This window comes from Neltuma alba, unplaced genomic scaffold, assembly GCF_004799145.2.
Source record: "Neltuma alba isolate B1F8T4 unplaced genomic scaffold, ASM479914v2 tig00012421_pilon, whole genome shotgun sequence".
Classification (NCBI taxonomy): Eukaryota; Viridiplantae; Streptophyta; class Magnoliopsida; order Fabales; family Fabaceae; genus Neltuma; species Neltuma alba.
This window is the reverse complement of record NW_021636910.1, coordinates 44,261-60,935: the sequence shown is the minus strand read 5'-3', so window position 1 is coordinate 60,935 and position 16,675 is coordinate 44,261. Positions and strand designations below refer to the sequence as shown.

General features: G+C 33.3%; 2 protein-coding genes across 2 annotated transcripts; both read left to right on the top strand.

The window, feature by feature from the left end:
• The first annotated feature begins 10,903 nt into the window (after window positions 1–10,903).
• LOC114726996 (metalloendoproteinase 5-MMP-like) lies at window positions 10,904–11,868 on the top strand. Its single transcript, XM_028913701.1, has 2 exons — window positions 10,904–11,309; window positions 11,402–11,868. The coding sequence occupies exons 1-2, from the start codon at window positions 10,904–10,906 to the stop codon at window positions 11,866–11,868; spliced, it is 873 nt and encodes a 290-aa protein (XP_028769534.1).
• A 3,358-nt stretch (window positions 11,869–15,226) lies between these two features.
• Window positions 15,227–16,336, top strand: LOC114726995 (metalloendoproteinase 1). Its single transcript, XM_028913699.1, has one exon. The coding sequence runs from the start codon at window positions 15,227–15,229 to the stop codon at window positions 16,334–16,336; it is 1,110 nt and encodes a 369-aa protein (XP_028769532.1).
• Window positions 16,337–16,675: the final 339 nt, after the last annotated feature.

Genomic DNA, 16,675 nt, shown 5'->3' with positions numbered 1-16,675 from the left:
GATTTTCTTCCTTCTCCGGTTCCTAAGCTTCCAAGCAATAGAAGGCAGACAAACCCCACCACTAAGAGTAGCTTTAAAAGGAAAGAACAAGTAAGACCCATGTGTAAATCTTCAGTCTTTTTTGCCATATAGGAAGAAGGAGAAGCCTTGTACTACATATTACTTCATGATATGATTGTTGGGTGACTTTCGATATGGGGTTTGCGTATATGAAGACAAAAGAAAGAGAGAATAGAAGGCGAGAGGGAGAGAGGGAGAGAGGGAGAAGGTAGCTAGGTGTGCTAAGGCAAGAATTTTGGTTTCACTTCAAACTCAAAGGATTACGGACATAGGTTGGTTTTCTTTATAGGTTAGAGAGATTCTATTGCCCTTTCTCGAGCAGGCACAGAGAGAGAGAGAGAGAGAGAGAGAGAGAGGCTCTTAGCTGGTTTAGTGCGTGCCATGGAGGGAACCTTATTTGCTTTGTACTGAGAAGGTTCCTATACGACTCTCACCTTTTGCTTTTATTTGCGTATTTTCATGTAACTACGGTATCAGGCAAAAAAAAAAAAAATCCCTCTCTATATATCATTCTTTACGTACAATGACGTCAAAAGAAAAATACGTTACGGGTGGATTATCATTATACAATCGCTATATACTCTCACTATAAATTTAATTTATAATATAGAAAAATGTTTTTGACCGCAAAAACACAGTTCTGTCGGTAATTAAGAATATGTCTCATATTCTATAAGAACTTTGATTCATATCTTACTAATGAAGTGATAAGCTCATTTTTACAGGTAATTTGTAAGTAAGCATCCGGAGCACATTCTATGCTCATCAGCATGAAATGCACATATTAATTTGGACAATTCAAATCGATTTTATATGATTTAGATTGAATTTAAATATTTTTCTATATTTTAATGAATTTTTTGGTTTTAATAGACACAGAATTTAAAATAAAAATAATCTTATAACTAACAATTCTCTAAAAAAATAAATTTATCATTAAAAAATTACATATTAAAAATTTTAAATCTAAACAATTTATATCAGATTTTAGATGGTTTACATTGCATTACCGTGATGAGCATATAGGGTTCATCGCTGTGAAGAGCACTAAATGAGAACTCCTAAAAATGTCAATAGGATGATATTAATTATTATATGAAGCTGTTCTTGCAATAGGCTGTGTCGTTCCCCCCCCCCCAAATAATTACAATAAAACAAAGAATGAAAGAAGTGGAGAATGAGGGGATGAGTCTGCTGATGCGTGGAATAAAGTAAAGCCACAGAAATTAAAAAGCAAATATAACAAGACAGGAAAAGTAAATGAAAGATCACAATGAAAACATGTTAGATTCTGTGGGCACTCGTTCTTTGTTCATAATTAGTATCTAAAAATATAATGATAAAAAAAATCCATGTAACTTCAAGTTATTTAAAAGCCATATTTTTCTCCGTGTGTGGGTGTGCGAATCAAAACTCAGGTAAATATCATATATCTTAAGTTCAATTAATTAAGATTCAATATAAGCTCATAAATAATTATATTTTAATCCCTAATTAGCAATCTGCAAAGAAAATATATATTGAAAAGCAATATAAATCATAAGGGCAACTTATGTTTATATTTATCTTGTGTGTAACTCCAGAGCATTTATTTGCAGAATTTACAAAATTTCTGTAATAATACAGGTGATGATGAGCAGTCTACATATTATATCAGCTTATAATTTAAACAAATTAATAATTAAGAGAAGGTGAAAATACTTTTGTTAAAGTAAGTCTAATAATCGAAATACTTTTTAGTCAAAGTGCCGCCATATTTGATGCCATACATAATATATGATTCTTAGATCATACCTAAAATATTGGTAGCAGACAAATGGTATATATATGCTTTCTTTATTATATCTTTTGAAACACTTAGTTACTCCCGTTATTTAATTAATATGCATAATACTTTTTGCCATTCTCATCAGAATTAACATAAGGAATATGAATGATGAAATGAATGGCAAGGAGATATAAATATACATGCACTGAAGTATAGAAAAATAAAACTTCGCCCTTCGATAGAAGGCTGTGATTAGGAGAGATATATATATATATATATTTATATATATAAGAGAAAGGAAAGAGGGGTGGAAAGAGAGAGAGAGCAGCAATACATGATCTTCTTAATTACTAATCCTTGATCACAAAACATGTTTTTGGATAATACCAACCGGTTTCTTAATTGTAAGTTATGTTGAGTTTTGACTAATTCGGATCAAATTGTGTCAAACCATATGAGTTTAAAGAGACCTCTAGAATAAAGATATTAGAGGGGGGTATTAGAGGCTCCGGTTTAAAGCGCGCTGGCTCTCTCTTATTTTATATAGAATTAAGTTAAGACTTTGTTTAAGAAACTAGCTAGCTGGTGTTGGTAAAGTATAAGGCATATTTTGTCTTATCCATTATTAATTAATCTACATGAATCTGAAAATAAAGAAAAACAAAAAGTGACTGTATAGTTGGAGAATCCAATACTTCTTACTGTAATGGCTTCACCTTGAAGGTACATAGATAACTCAGTTTTACTAGAAAGCTTTTAGAATGGATGCCTTGCCTATGCCACATGTTTGAGGTGGAATATTTTATGTTAAATGACACAGTTGTGCCATTTGAGAATTGAGAGCTTTCTTTTTTCTTTATTGCAATTTATCAATACTTGTAAATTTTTGTTTTAACTCTTATAATATAAATTAAGATTTATAAATTTTTACATGGATTCTTGTTATTTTACTATTATTAATTGTTAAAATACTTACATGTGTAAATTCATCTGTAAAATTAATTCTTACAAATTTTTGTATTAACTACCCTAATAATATAAATTAATTAGGGCTATAAATTTTCATATGGTACTTGTTATTCTCTATTATTAGTTGTTAAAATGTGTTTGTGCATTTGCAACTTCACTTATGAACTCGACCTAACATATAAGCAACTTAATCCAAGTTTTGTGTTTTTTTATTAATATTAATAGGTCAAATTTGTTTCATTTTGAACAAAATCTAAGTGAATGAGCTGCATTATTGCTTATGACTTGTGAATATAATAAGCTTAATTTATGATTTTATATCTCATATTGATATTGATATTTCCAATTCACTTAGAAAAGATTATTCATCTAGAAGACAGTCGCATCCATAGAGAGAAATTTTCCTTTTTAAAAGGCTAAGTATCCGAGCAAAAGGCATATACTATAGGCATATTAACTATAGCATGGTTTAGGAATGAGAATTTTCACTTATATAAACACATGGTCATGTATTAAGATGACATTACACTATATTCGAGACCACAGACCAAAATGATTGTTTAGATTTTCAAATCAAATTAAGTCGAATGAAACTCTCGATTGACCAAATCATGCATGCCCTACTCTACACGAATCTCTCACACCTAGTATCTTTCAATGAAGTAACTAGATTTAGGAGTCACCCTAGGTATAAATATATGAATGTTGCTCTAAATGATAAATTATTAATTTGAGTTGTTATTCTGAACCCTTAATTCTTTTAACTATCATATATATACATATATGAAGCTTTCTGAGTAGATAACGTAGACATAGAGATACACACTATACTCCTCTTTAGTGTGCATGCAAAACTAGATGAGAAGACTCTCTGGTATTTCGCTATTTCAGTAATATATAAGTTGGTCGATCATGTTCATCAACTCTCTTTTTAGTGAGTTTCTGCTCTACAAGGTAATATTTGAGTTACCGTGAAGTGTTTTGTCCTAACATATCTAACTGCATATCTTTGTACATAAGTACTCACTGCTATATATTATGTATTTGTCTTTCTCATTTGTTTATTTCACCTCACTAAATGCAGAAGCCACTGTTAAAAATGTTAAGAGTCTCATATTAGGGAAGTCTCACAAGCGTTACACGATTTATAAGTTTAAAGGACTCTTCCTCCTAATAAGTTAACCTTTTGAGATTATGTTCTTGCTTTGAGCTTGTGTTTATTACAAAAAAAATGACTCATCCACCACGGGTAACTAGCCTATGGATAAGTATCCTGTAAATATGTAATATAATTGGATTTTCCCCATTATTTTTCAGGATGATAATGAGTCTAAAGATGAGTCTATAGTTGGCTATGCAAAAATCAACAATCTTGCGCTTGTGTTCACTTGGTGTACGTTTGAGGTGGGACACGGTTGTAAATGACGAAAGAAACAAAATCATCGTTTGTTATAAGAAAAGCAAATGATCAAAATGAAAATATGCGTGTATCTGTCATGTGGAAATTGGCTTGTTAAACCAGGAGATATTAAGCTTCGTGGCGGGAGTTTGGCCACTTAAATACAAGGTTTTAAATTTGAGTTCGAATAAATGCCAAAAAAAAAAATGCTTCCTAGTTAAAAGATTATTCCTCTAAACTCTTATGATATCAGGCTATCAGCAATTTGCACAGTTGGAGGGTGAGGAGTGGGCTAAAGTTAAACTAGGTGCCTTTAATTTGTTCCTGAAGCACTAGTCATTACCGTTGTCTTGATATGCGTCTTTCTATATATGCGTGTGTATAATTGATAAATCTTAAGAACTTTATTTAATTATCATTCTTAACTTTTTGCTAGCATTGATTTGTATCTTTATGAATAATTTGGTTCACATATTTTTATAATTTGTGTCAGAATTTGATATTTACTGTTCCTGGTTGGGCATGCAGAGCATTAAGAAAAGTGAGAAAAATTTAACTATACAAGTCCAGAGCTATAACAAGATGTACATGAGTGAATTTCACACCACATTTGAACTCAAAATTTTAGGTTCGTAGCAAGTTTATATGTTTTTTTTAAAGAAAAATTAGTCGTTTTTAATCTTTTAAGTTTTAACTCGGTTACATTTAGCCCCTCAACTATGAATTGATATAACTTAATCTCTAAAATTTTGACTTGGTTGAGGGACTAAGTGATAACTAAATTAACTTATATTGTCTCAAGTCTTTGTTATAAGAGCTAGTTTGACATTTAATTTAATCCTAAATATATAAGATTCCAATTCACTTTATCTCTCATATTTATTAATTTTTTAAGATAATATTTGTAGTCGTTGTATATATTAAAGATTTTAATAAATAGTAATTCTAGCTAATATATATTATTTACAAAGGTATGTATTTTAGGAAAAAGAATGCCTATTTATTACAAATAATTTGACTAAAAACAATTCACAGAATAAGCTTTTTAAAGAAAATAAAAAAATATTTTCAAAACAAAAAATAATTGATTTTTGCGTGAATATGATGGTTAAATTATGGAATGGTACGCAAAAACTTTGTGAAATGTTCGCACAAGCTAGATAAGGTTAATAATCTTGTTATGGGACCTCATCGAATAAGTCCGACATGTGTCCCAAAACAAAAATGCCATCACTTGGGAACTCCAATGCCCATTATATTCTATGCCTCATACAAAAGTTTTATGTGTGTGTGTGTGTGTGTATGCTTCCAGTGATAAAGTGGCGATAAGGAATATTATTCTCATACAAGTTTCTTTTGATTTGGGTACATGTAGCTACCTAAATGGCTTTTCAAATGGAGGGGAAAAAAGGTTCAATTTAATTAAATTTAATTTGCATGTTCAGTAAAAAAAAACCCATACACTATAGTAGGAATCTTTTTTGCATGCATTCTTTATTTGAGCCGCCATTTCTTAAATATTATCAAAATATTTTCAAGTACCGACATATTGACCTTCATTTTTAAATAAGACAATGATTTAACTCAATTTTTCCCCCATATAATACCAATTGAAACCAAAAAATATATATGTTAGAGGGAGAAATTGTTCTTCGCAGAAACAATTTTCTTGTATTTTTAGACATATTCACAGGCTGAACAATTGTGAATGCAATGTTTTGATAAATACTTTTCACGGTGTAATATTTGAGTAATTTTTTTAAAACTGTTTTTAGGGTCCTACTAACTTGGTATAGAAGCCCAATTCAATCGATCTAGCCATGTTGCAAATGCTTGGGTCCTCGAGAGGTCATGTACTAATTAGAGCAAACCCCAATAGGATTGAAGATCCAGATGGACGGACTCCAGATTTACCCTCCTCTTTATTGGGTAAAATTAAATGTGGATAGTGCCTTGGCAGTGGTTCTAATAAAGCTGGTTGTGGTGGACTTATCGTAAGAGACATTGGAACCAATGTGAATTGGATTTAGTAAAAAAAGTTATTCCTTTATGATATAGCAGATCAAGATTTGAATTCCCAATAAAAAAAATATCTGACAATATCTTAAATAGAATCATTTTCAATAAAAAGAAATATGCGCGTAGAAGGAAAAAAGAGAGAACATTGGATAGCTGGTTTTACTCATGAAACTGGCACTTGTAGTGCTCAGGAGGTAGAAGAATGGGCTATTAACAGAGGTTTGCAATCAGTGTAGGGCTTTGGATTTAAGCATGTGATTCTTGAATCTGATGCTAAAATTCAGATTCAAAACTTGCTGAGATTCAACTAGACTGTCAAACTTGAGCATATTTTAAGAAGACAAAACAGAGTTGCGGATGGTTTAGTCAAGATGGGAATTTCAAACTCTAAGCTTTTTGATGTGTGCCCGGATAATTTAAGGGCTCTTGTGGAGGAAGTGCATGGGAGCTATTCCCACTGTTATTTAATTTTAGTTTGTGGGCTTCTGTTCCCTGCTGTGGCAAAAAAAGAAAAAAAATTAGACAGGAAAAACTTAGCGAGAGTAGGAGGAAAATTTTCAAAAGGTTTTTAGTAGTTTTATTTTTTTTTTATAATACTCTTTTCCAATTTTCCTCTCATTTTCTTCTCTATTTAAACCAAGCCTCATAATACTCATTGCTGAAAGATTGTTAGATTGTTGGTTGAAAAGTGCAACGCCTTAATTTAGTCCTTTTAATTGATAATTTTTTAATTATTTTTATTCATTATATATATTAAAAAGCTCTTCCATATTCTTTGAATCTAAATCATGAAATAAGATATTTTAGAAAAATTAACATTTTTTTTACAAATAATACAACAATAACAAAATATTATCTTACTGAATAGCATTGGCTACATGGTCTCTTTGACCGTACTTTACCTCTTTTCAAAAGACTCCATACTACTTAATCAACCCTCCTCACCAGTGCCTAAATGGCCTTATTTGAATATGTTCAAACTATTTACAGTTTTCTATAATTTTTTCTTCAATAAATACCGCTCTAACTCTCCTGCATATATATTCACTACAAATATGAAATCTTATCATTTCTTTTTTTCCAACAGTCAGTGACAAGCTAAGCTTGGCAAAGAAAGAAAGAAGAAGAAAAAACAAAAGTGAGGGATTAGATGATCATCCCAATATGTACATCCCTCTGGCACGTCCTTGAGGAGCTTTGTATGAAATCCAATTCCATGTCCTGTCTTGGCCAAATCTTATCATTTCTTGTATATAACTATATATCCTGCCCAATATTCTCATATTAGTTACCCCCATTTTACGCTCATATTATCCATTTGATAAAGACTAACATTCACTATCATATATCATTATTCATATATATAACAATGCAATAAAACTTCCCTAATCAAAGAGAAGTTTTATTGCATTGTTATAAGACCAACAATATCATGTGGTGGTAAATATTAGGTTTTAAATTTGCAAATAATAAATTTAAATAGTTTTTTTAAAATTTTTATATATTAGTTATCTAACGTTTACACGTAAGGTGTAAGTAAAGTGTGGGGAGATAGGAGATTTCTATTGCTATTTGGAGTTTAGATGCTCAAATGTTTGCGTAGGAAAACATATACTTGCTTCTTTTTTTGGACTTTATCAACATGCTAGCTATAAACAGTTAGAAAAAATTAGCAAAATGTTATATAATGCAAAAGTATTTATCAAGATGTTATAGTTAAGGTCATTCAGGTTAAAAATGAGTTCAAAATTATGAGAAACGGTTCAAACCAAGAATAATATTGAATTTTTATTATCAAATCATCACCTTGTTTTATTCGACATTTTATTTTTTGAAATGAAAAGGTGAAGCCGTTCATAGTAGAAATGAGTTCACTTCTCTCTTTGATGGCCGAGACACGAATCAATCCGCCTTGTACCTCCTTCTTTCCTTCTTCATCACTTGTAAGATCTACACCAATCAATCCACTTCTATCCCTCACCCAGTAACTTGCAGACTCTACTAAGGAACAAAGATTCAACTAACAATCATATAGTTAGACTCATCAATCACTAATTTGCTACCTGAAAATGAGCCGGCAGGGACACACAAGTAGTGCAGATAGGCGATTTGTTTAGAATTCTACTTCTCTTGGCACAGGTAAGTAACCCTCCATTGACAGCCATCTACGTCAAAAACCTGCACTCTTCTTGGCCCTTTCCAGTCCCACATGATGTTCCACCAGGTGCTTCTAAATGTCTGCCGCTGAGAATTGCCCAAGTTTTGATTCAGGGGTGTTTCGTCTTTCCTGAAAATGCCGTTGAAAAGCAGTTTTATATAAACTGAGATAAAACTTTTCTTATATACTTACTTTGTATATTATAAAATTCCTTTTAAACCCATTATTTTGTTTTCATCCAAAGACCTTTTAAGCCTGCATTGCATTAATATTTTGTCTGATGAACCATAGAGACAAGTTTCTTAGGATTGGCAGTGAGGCCCCACCCTATTTCACACAATAACGCTTCATTCATAGCTTTTAGGTCCTTCAAGGAAATTTCGTTTCCATTTTACTATTTTGGTTGGTGACACAATTGATATGTACATCTGACGACCATGCATGGGGATTTCAATTACAAAATGGCCCAGATATATAAATGTTTCAACGAACAAAAAAGGAATTATTTGGTACTCTTCAAAAAATATGAAAAAAATTAGTAAACAAGGAAAAAATAAAACTGAAGAAACGATGAAAATGAAAATGATCTTTTCAGAGATAAAATTGCATTCCTAAAAGAATTAGAAGTAAAATTACACCTACAAATAAAATTAGAAATAAAATTGGACATTTAACTTTTTTTTAAAAAAAGTAAATGTTAGATACAATAAGATGATGTAATAAGAAAGATGCGAAAATAATATCATAATACTATTTGTCTCTGATTAATGGTTGCAGGTGGGATTAACCCATAATCTCCTAGTTACAATTTTTTTCAAGACAATTCCTACTTATAAATTATACGGCCATCATCCAAAAATAAACTGTTAAGAAAAATATCTACGAGTCCTTCGTTTCCCATGGGCCCCACAATTCTCGGATTCCATGCGACTTTCACCTCGCAAAAAAGTGTCAATGCTGTCAACAATTAATTTACTGTTTGTTCGAATTCCGCTGCTAATCTAAAAATCTTATTAGTAGACAGTTTATAAGTATTTTTGTAAATATTTTTTAAACCTGAAAATATATCCTGGTCCTGATGAGTTCCGAGACCCAATTCACCTAAATTTTTTTTTTTTAAAAAAAATTCACCGTCTTGATCTATCGTAACACAGAAATGAATGCTTTTCAGCTTGACGAGTTTCACGTTTTCACAAATTTTTTTTCCAACATAAATTGCAAATCCCGCGGACGTGAATGATCTTAGTGCTTCATAGTACACCGCCATTGCCACTCCATGTGCGCCTCCTATTTTTAATTTTGTTTGTTATCCCGTTGTTACCAAAATCTATGTTTCCACCAAAATCTATTCCCGCCTTAAAGGATTTCCCATTTTTCCTTTTTTAACAAAATTTCAAACTGATTCGCCTGGTAAACGCCTTTTAGGACTGTGGAGCAGGGCCTAAAAATACTTATAAATAAGGTTGTCAAAACTCACTAGTTTAAACAAGTTCCTGATAATAATAATATAAATTTGGATCGCAAATTCGAATCATGAACTTATAAGAATTTGTTTTTATTAATAAACTGGTATTAAAATTTTATAATTAAATAATTAATATATAAAAAAGAACAATTTTATTTAAATATATTTTAAATTTAATAATTGAAATTATATCCGTCAATGTTCATAATTTATCACAATCAACAAAAAAATTTTTATAAATTTTTTATATAAAGTCACTAAATATAATCAAATCCAAAAATTTAGTACGAGTTTAAGAGTAAGTTAACATGATTTTATAAGCTAAAAATGGTAAATTCAGTAAATGAACTCGTAAATTTAACCCAGTTTACAGTTATCACGAGTTTAAGAGCGAATCAACATGATTTTGTTATCTAAAAACGTAAACACGTTAAACTTGGAGAATCAATTCGCGAGTTTGACAAGAGTGTTATAAGTATCATATAAGTCAAAATAAATTTTTTTCATATTTTTATTTCTTTAATAAATTATGATTGAAAAATTATTTGTAAACTGTTATAAATGGGTCTTAAAAGAGAGATTGGAAATTCATCAGAAAAAATATTTGTCAAGACAAAATTTTTATCACGTATTAACTTTGTAAAATCAGTTTTTAATTCAAACCGTGCGCAGCATCTTGATAAAAATACTGTGCTTCTCATGGCTAGCTGGCTATTTAAGCATACCAGATCCCCATTCAAATGTATCGGCTAGAACTACTATTATTTAATTAAAAGAACTATCTTAAAAAGAATATATATAAATATAAGAGAAAAAATAAATTTAAGTTTTATAACTAGAACCAAAATAAAAATCACGGATAGTTTCCCCTTAGATGCTGTCCCAAGCTGCACAAGGATCAGCAAGCAAAGGGCAGTGACACCCCCGTCTCCTGTGAAAACCCTACGTAGCATCGCGTCTCCGGTGAAAACCCTATGTAGCATCGGCTATTTAAGCAGCTTAGATCTTCTCCCCTCTACCCACACCAAGCCAACCCAGAAATCTAAGAGAGAGAAAATTAGAGTGATGAGGAGAGCTTACATTCTGGTCTTCATCATCTCATGCCTTCTCTTTGCGGACGCATCTGGCTATCCAGAACCAGAAGCTTTCACCCCTGCAGCTGATGCTATCCTTTCCCCAACATGGATGCCAGGCTTCAAAGAATTCCTAGACGATTGCAGCTGGATTCTCAAATTAAACTACCCGAGGAATCCTCGAAGGGAAACACTCAACAGTAAGTTGAGAACCTATTTGCGCTACTTGGGTTACCATAACGACACTTTGAATTCCGATGTCCAATCAGCCTTACGAGACTTTCAGAAGACTTACGGACTCCCCGCCACCGGTCAGATTGACGGCGGCACCGTTTCACTCATCCGCCAGAAGCGATGCGGCGTTCCTGATTATTGGAATCGCCATATGTCGGAGGACGGCACGACGTCATTTCAATGGTTGTGGCCGAAGAATAAGAGAGAGTTCACCTATGCTTTTTCACCTGATAATCGTTTGCCGATCTGGATGAAGAATACGTTTTTCAACGCCTTGTCCCAGTGGTCGAAGCTGACGGGGTTGCACTTCCAGAGACGCAGTGGGTGAACAGTCCTGACATTTCAATCGAGTTCTTGAAGTTGGACGATAGGGCGGGGGTGATCGGCACCGCCTTGTTTGGACGGAACATTCCGAGGCCCGGCATCTATTTGGACTCCTCTGAGAGCTGGGTGTCGCCGGCATCCCCCATGACTGATCCCTTCCAAGTGGACTTACGGTCTGTGGCGTTGCACCAAATCGGACACATGCTGGGATTTGGCCATTCGAAAATGCGTAATGCGGTTATGTACCCGTTCAATGCTGGGGAAAGGAAGGTTTTCAGAGAAGAAGAATCTGATAACATTAAGAACATCTTCGCCGCAGCAGGCGGCGGCGTGGGGCCGGGATGGGGACTGGTTCCAACTTTATGGCTTGGAATAACTGGATTTGCATTGCTTAATTAGCATAAAATCTGAATGAATGAAGCCCAACTGTTGAGTACCATAATCCTGAACTGTGAGCTGCTCTACTCCTATCAATTAGAGCTATGATCTTCGTCAAATGTGTTTTGCTTTGCTGCTTCTTGCCATGTACGTAAGTTGTTCTTCAGTAATAAAGGGCTTTTTTAAAGTTTTTATGCCATCTCTCCCAGTTTTTTTAAATTTACTTTTTTACACGGCGAGATAGAAATTTTAAGAGAGTCTATTGAGGGTTCGAAATAGAGGATTGGAAATTACTGAAGTTGAGGATGCTGAAGATGACAAACACCCTGCAAGAAACTTCAGGCGACGCTGATGATTTAAATAGGTCCCAAATCTCCAGACAAGTTAAAAGCAATCCACAAGAAGGATCTAATACTTTTCGCACCTTTCCATCCCCAGATTTTTTTTCAAATAAACACACCCGTACAAATTTGCGATTTTCTCCTTTTTTTTTTAATTTCTATTTCAGTTGCATACCACAATTGTCAAGGGCATTAAGTTTACATTTTCGTTGGTGTCACTATTGATATGTATATCTGACAACCGATACATCGGGATTTCAATTACAAAATGGCCGACTTATGTAATTGTTTCAGGTAAAAAAAAAAAGGAATTATTTGGTACTCTTCAAAAAATATGAAAAAGAATTAGCAAACGAGAAAAAAAATTGACGAAGCAACGAAAATGGCAAAAAAGGATTGGAGGGAGGGAGGGAGCGAGCGGAGGGAGCAAAACTGGTGTCTTGCGGACGGTAGGCTGCCTAGGAATACGTGACTGGAGAGAGCAAAGGGCTTTTTTACGGAAATGTTATAAACAGTAAAATAAAATATCAAAATGTTACCTGATAAAACATATTTGCTCTTTGCGTCGGATTCCCACATTTTCTCAAAATAATTCTATAAAATAATTTTATAAAATAATTTTTAAAAAAATCTGGATAATTATTCTAAAAATTATATTTAAAAATAAAAATACCAATATCGATGACGAAACTTCAATGAGAACTCAAGCCCTTTCTTCTTTGTGAATATTTTAGTTCATAAAAGAAAATAAAAGTAGTGAAAAATAATTTCAAATGTCAAAAATGTCTATTTTATTTTATTTTCTGTTTATTCTCTTTTGCGCTTCTCTCTTCCACGAACCCAAAGGCAACAGTGTTTGGAGCTGGATTTTGAATCTCAAAGCTTGATCGGGGTGCTGCACCAATTCATAGCAGAAAATAAAGAAAATACTTTTTTACGCCAGATGTCCACTATTAAACATAAAAAACCGTATTTGCTTTTTTTCTATTTTTTATTATTTCCTTTTTGTTTTTTTTGGAAAATTAGGAAGTCCTTTCTTCTTCCCTCAATGGCTTGTCCTCTGTTTGAGGACTTGAGTTCTCATCTAAGTTTCGCCCTTTGATCTTGGTATTTTTATTTTCAAATGCAATTTTTAGAATAATTATCCAGAAGTGCTTTTACGGTTTATGAAGTAAATATATGGAGGAATTTATTTCGTTTTGTGAAAAAGTACTTCTGAGAAACATTTTTTAGGGATGCCAAACACCTCCTAAGGGGGTGTTTGGATAACCTCAAACCATGGTTTGGAGAATAGCTTCTGGAAAATAGATTTTGAAGAGAATATATTTTAAAAGAATAGATTTTCTGAAAAAGTGATTCTGATAAAGTGGGAGTGTTTGGATAGTTGTTGTCAGAAGTGCTTTTTTATATGTTGAAATTACTAAAAAGGACATAGGTTTAAATGATAATTACATATAACATATATTTCATAATATATGCTTATTTGAAGTAATAAATTTGTTAATAATATATATTTTGGCAACATAATAAATAAGACATAAATAATATAAATAATAAATAATTAATGTGTATATATATAAAATAATACATATGTTTTCAGAAAAATAATTTATTTTGCCAATAAAAATATTATTATTTATTAAAGATTTTAAAATGAAATCCCATAATTTTTAGAGGAATAGGAGAAGGGGGCGATGGAATGGGAGAGAAGAAATGGGAGAAGAGACCTTCGAATAGGAAAAGAGGGACTTTTTTACTGTTGGGAGTTTTTTAACTCCTCAGAAGCGACCCGCGTGATGCTTCAGCACAACCAAGGTTTTGCAAGCTCAAAACCATAGTTTTGCTGGAAACCATGGTTTTAAAAAAAAAAAAAGGTGTTTGGCAAATATTTTCCCAAACCAAGGTTTGGAAAAAAACCCAAACACCCCCTAAATCTTGTTAACTACCCATGAGTTTAGGAAATGTTACTCTGTCCCAACTCATGCCCAGGCTTCTGTGTACTTATTGTTTTACGCGTGTTTGGGCTTTTGTGAGTTTGTACCTTAATTTTGCGGGGCTCCTTTGTCCTATTGATATCCTGATTTTGTAGAAGAGCTTTTTAACTGGGTATCCTTTTCCTATTTTTAATAAATTGATCTCATACATATATTTTTTTAAAAAAATACTATCTCTTATTCTCAAGATAAAAACTAGTTATAAGGTTAGTTTGCTATTAAATATAAGATTTTAATATATTTATCTTCCAAACTTATAACCTTTTTTTCATCAAAATTTCTTTATTAATTGTAAAAAAATTTCTAGAAACAGTAATTTTAATACATATAATTAAAGAGGATGATTTAGAAAATCAATACATATAATTATTATAAATTTTTTTTAATTTTTAAAATTATTTATCTAACTCTTATATTAAAAATAAAATTATTAATTTTTTAATATATTTTTCATGGCTACGCCAAAGTAGTAATATTTAATCGTTGGCCAAAAAAAAATAATATACAAAAATACAAAGTTATATACATCGTTGTCACGATGCATAGCTTCCGAAACTTTCCCTGTTTTTCTGTTGGCAAATTGGCATACAAATGTGACATTACATTGGTGCCCATGACAAAGTTCTCGTCAATTATGTAGGTCATTTTGCTTTCCCAATTAAATAAGGCTAACCACAATATTTTATACACACACATATATATACATATAAGGATCTTTTTTTGTTTGGACCTTCCCCTCCTCCACTAATGAAAATTACTATATAATATTTTAAATTAAAGTAAATCTTTTAATTAATTAATTTTTGTAATTTGCATATAAAATCAGATGAACTATTTTATTACACAAAAGTAGAAAAACAAAATCATTGCCTTCTTTTCCACTTTACAGTGCGAGCGTAGTATTTTAAGGAATTCCGTTGACGGTAAAGCAAGTCCACCACGAAGTCACATGGAAATTATCGTTTCCCAGGTTTTTTAAAAGCCAGACTCGGATTCTCTCTGCTCCCACAGCAAGCACATCAACTTCAAAGGAGCTGAGAAAAAATGAGAGTGAGAAAAGCTTACATTGCGGTCTTGATTTTATCCCTTCTAATCGTTGATGAATCTTCCCCGTTTCTTCTCCGACCAGCTTCAGCTCATTCCTTGTTCAGTAAATCGTTGTGGCACGGAATATTCAAACCCCTCAGAACACTCAATCTTGGCAAAATTTCCAAAGCATTGGACAAATTGAGATCATTCTTGCATTCCAAGGGTGGTCGAATTGCAATAGGAGTCGTCGTGGAAGGCCTATCGATTGTTAAAGACTATTTCGGTTTGTTCGGCTTCCTGGATTCCGCTTTGAATGCAAATTCCACCGATGAATTCACCGCCGATCTCGAATCAGCGATCGAATTCTTTCAAAAGACTTTCCTCCTCAACGTCACCGGCCAGCCCGACAACTCCACCGTGTCAATGATCACGCTGCCGAGATGTGGCCTTCCTGATGTTATAAATGTCTCCTCCACCTCGCCGGCGAATCACACGACGTCGTTTGCCAAGTGGTGGTCCGAAGGGAAGAAAGAGCTTACTTACGCTTTTTCACCTCAAAACGAAACAGGGATCTTTATGAGGGATCTGTTCGCAGGCGCCTTCCGCCGGTGGTCGGAGGTGACGAGATTGAACTTCACAGAGACGACGTCGTTTAACGAATCTGATATTCAAATCACGTTCTCGTCGGTGGACGGGAATCTAGGAGTGGTAGGCGGCGCCTGGGTGGATAATACGACGAGGAACTGGGATGTCGTTTTGGACTCCGATGAGAAGTGGGTGTTTCCGAGAGAGAACATGACGGGCGACAACGAACTGGATCTGGAATCGGTGGCGATGCACCAGATCGGGCACGTGCTGGGACTGAACCACTCGGCGATGCAAGGGGCGGTCATGTACCCTTTCTTTGTGCCATCGAAGAACAACAGGAAGGTGGATTTCGCGAAAGATGATTTGGACAAGATTCGGCAACTCTACAGCACGAAATCCAAGTCCAATTCCAGTGAGAGTGAGTTAGCACCGGTGCAGTCTCCGTCGTCGGAAGACGGAGGAGTCACCGGCGTGGGGCCCAGATGGGGCCTGGTTTCAACTTTATGGCTCGGAATGATCTGGCTTTTCTGGTTCTGACTGAATGAAATCTGACCCTAGATACTTGCTGTTTTTTTTTTTTTTTTTTGGTTGACCCAGAAGATCCTAGAGACTTGAGTACCATAATTCTATGTTGCTGGACCTATCAGTATAATACACGTGTTCAAAACTGGGATCACCGTACTTGGTTCTTTTTTTTACATTTGTTTTTCTTTTTTGCTATTCTTCCTTTTTCGAGCGACAGTTATTTTTGTATTTAATTATTTATTGCTTTTTAATATTTTTCTTGGTACTTTTCCAATTTTCTGTCTTTAATAAATATAAGTGTTAGTTAATTAATTTAGATAAATTTAAAAAATTAAAATTAAATTATTTAAT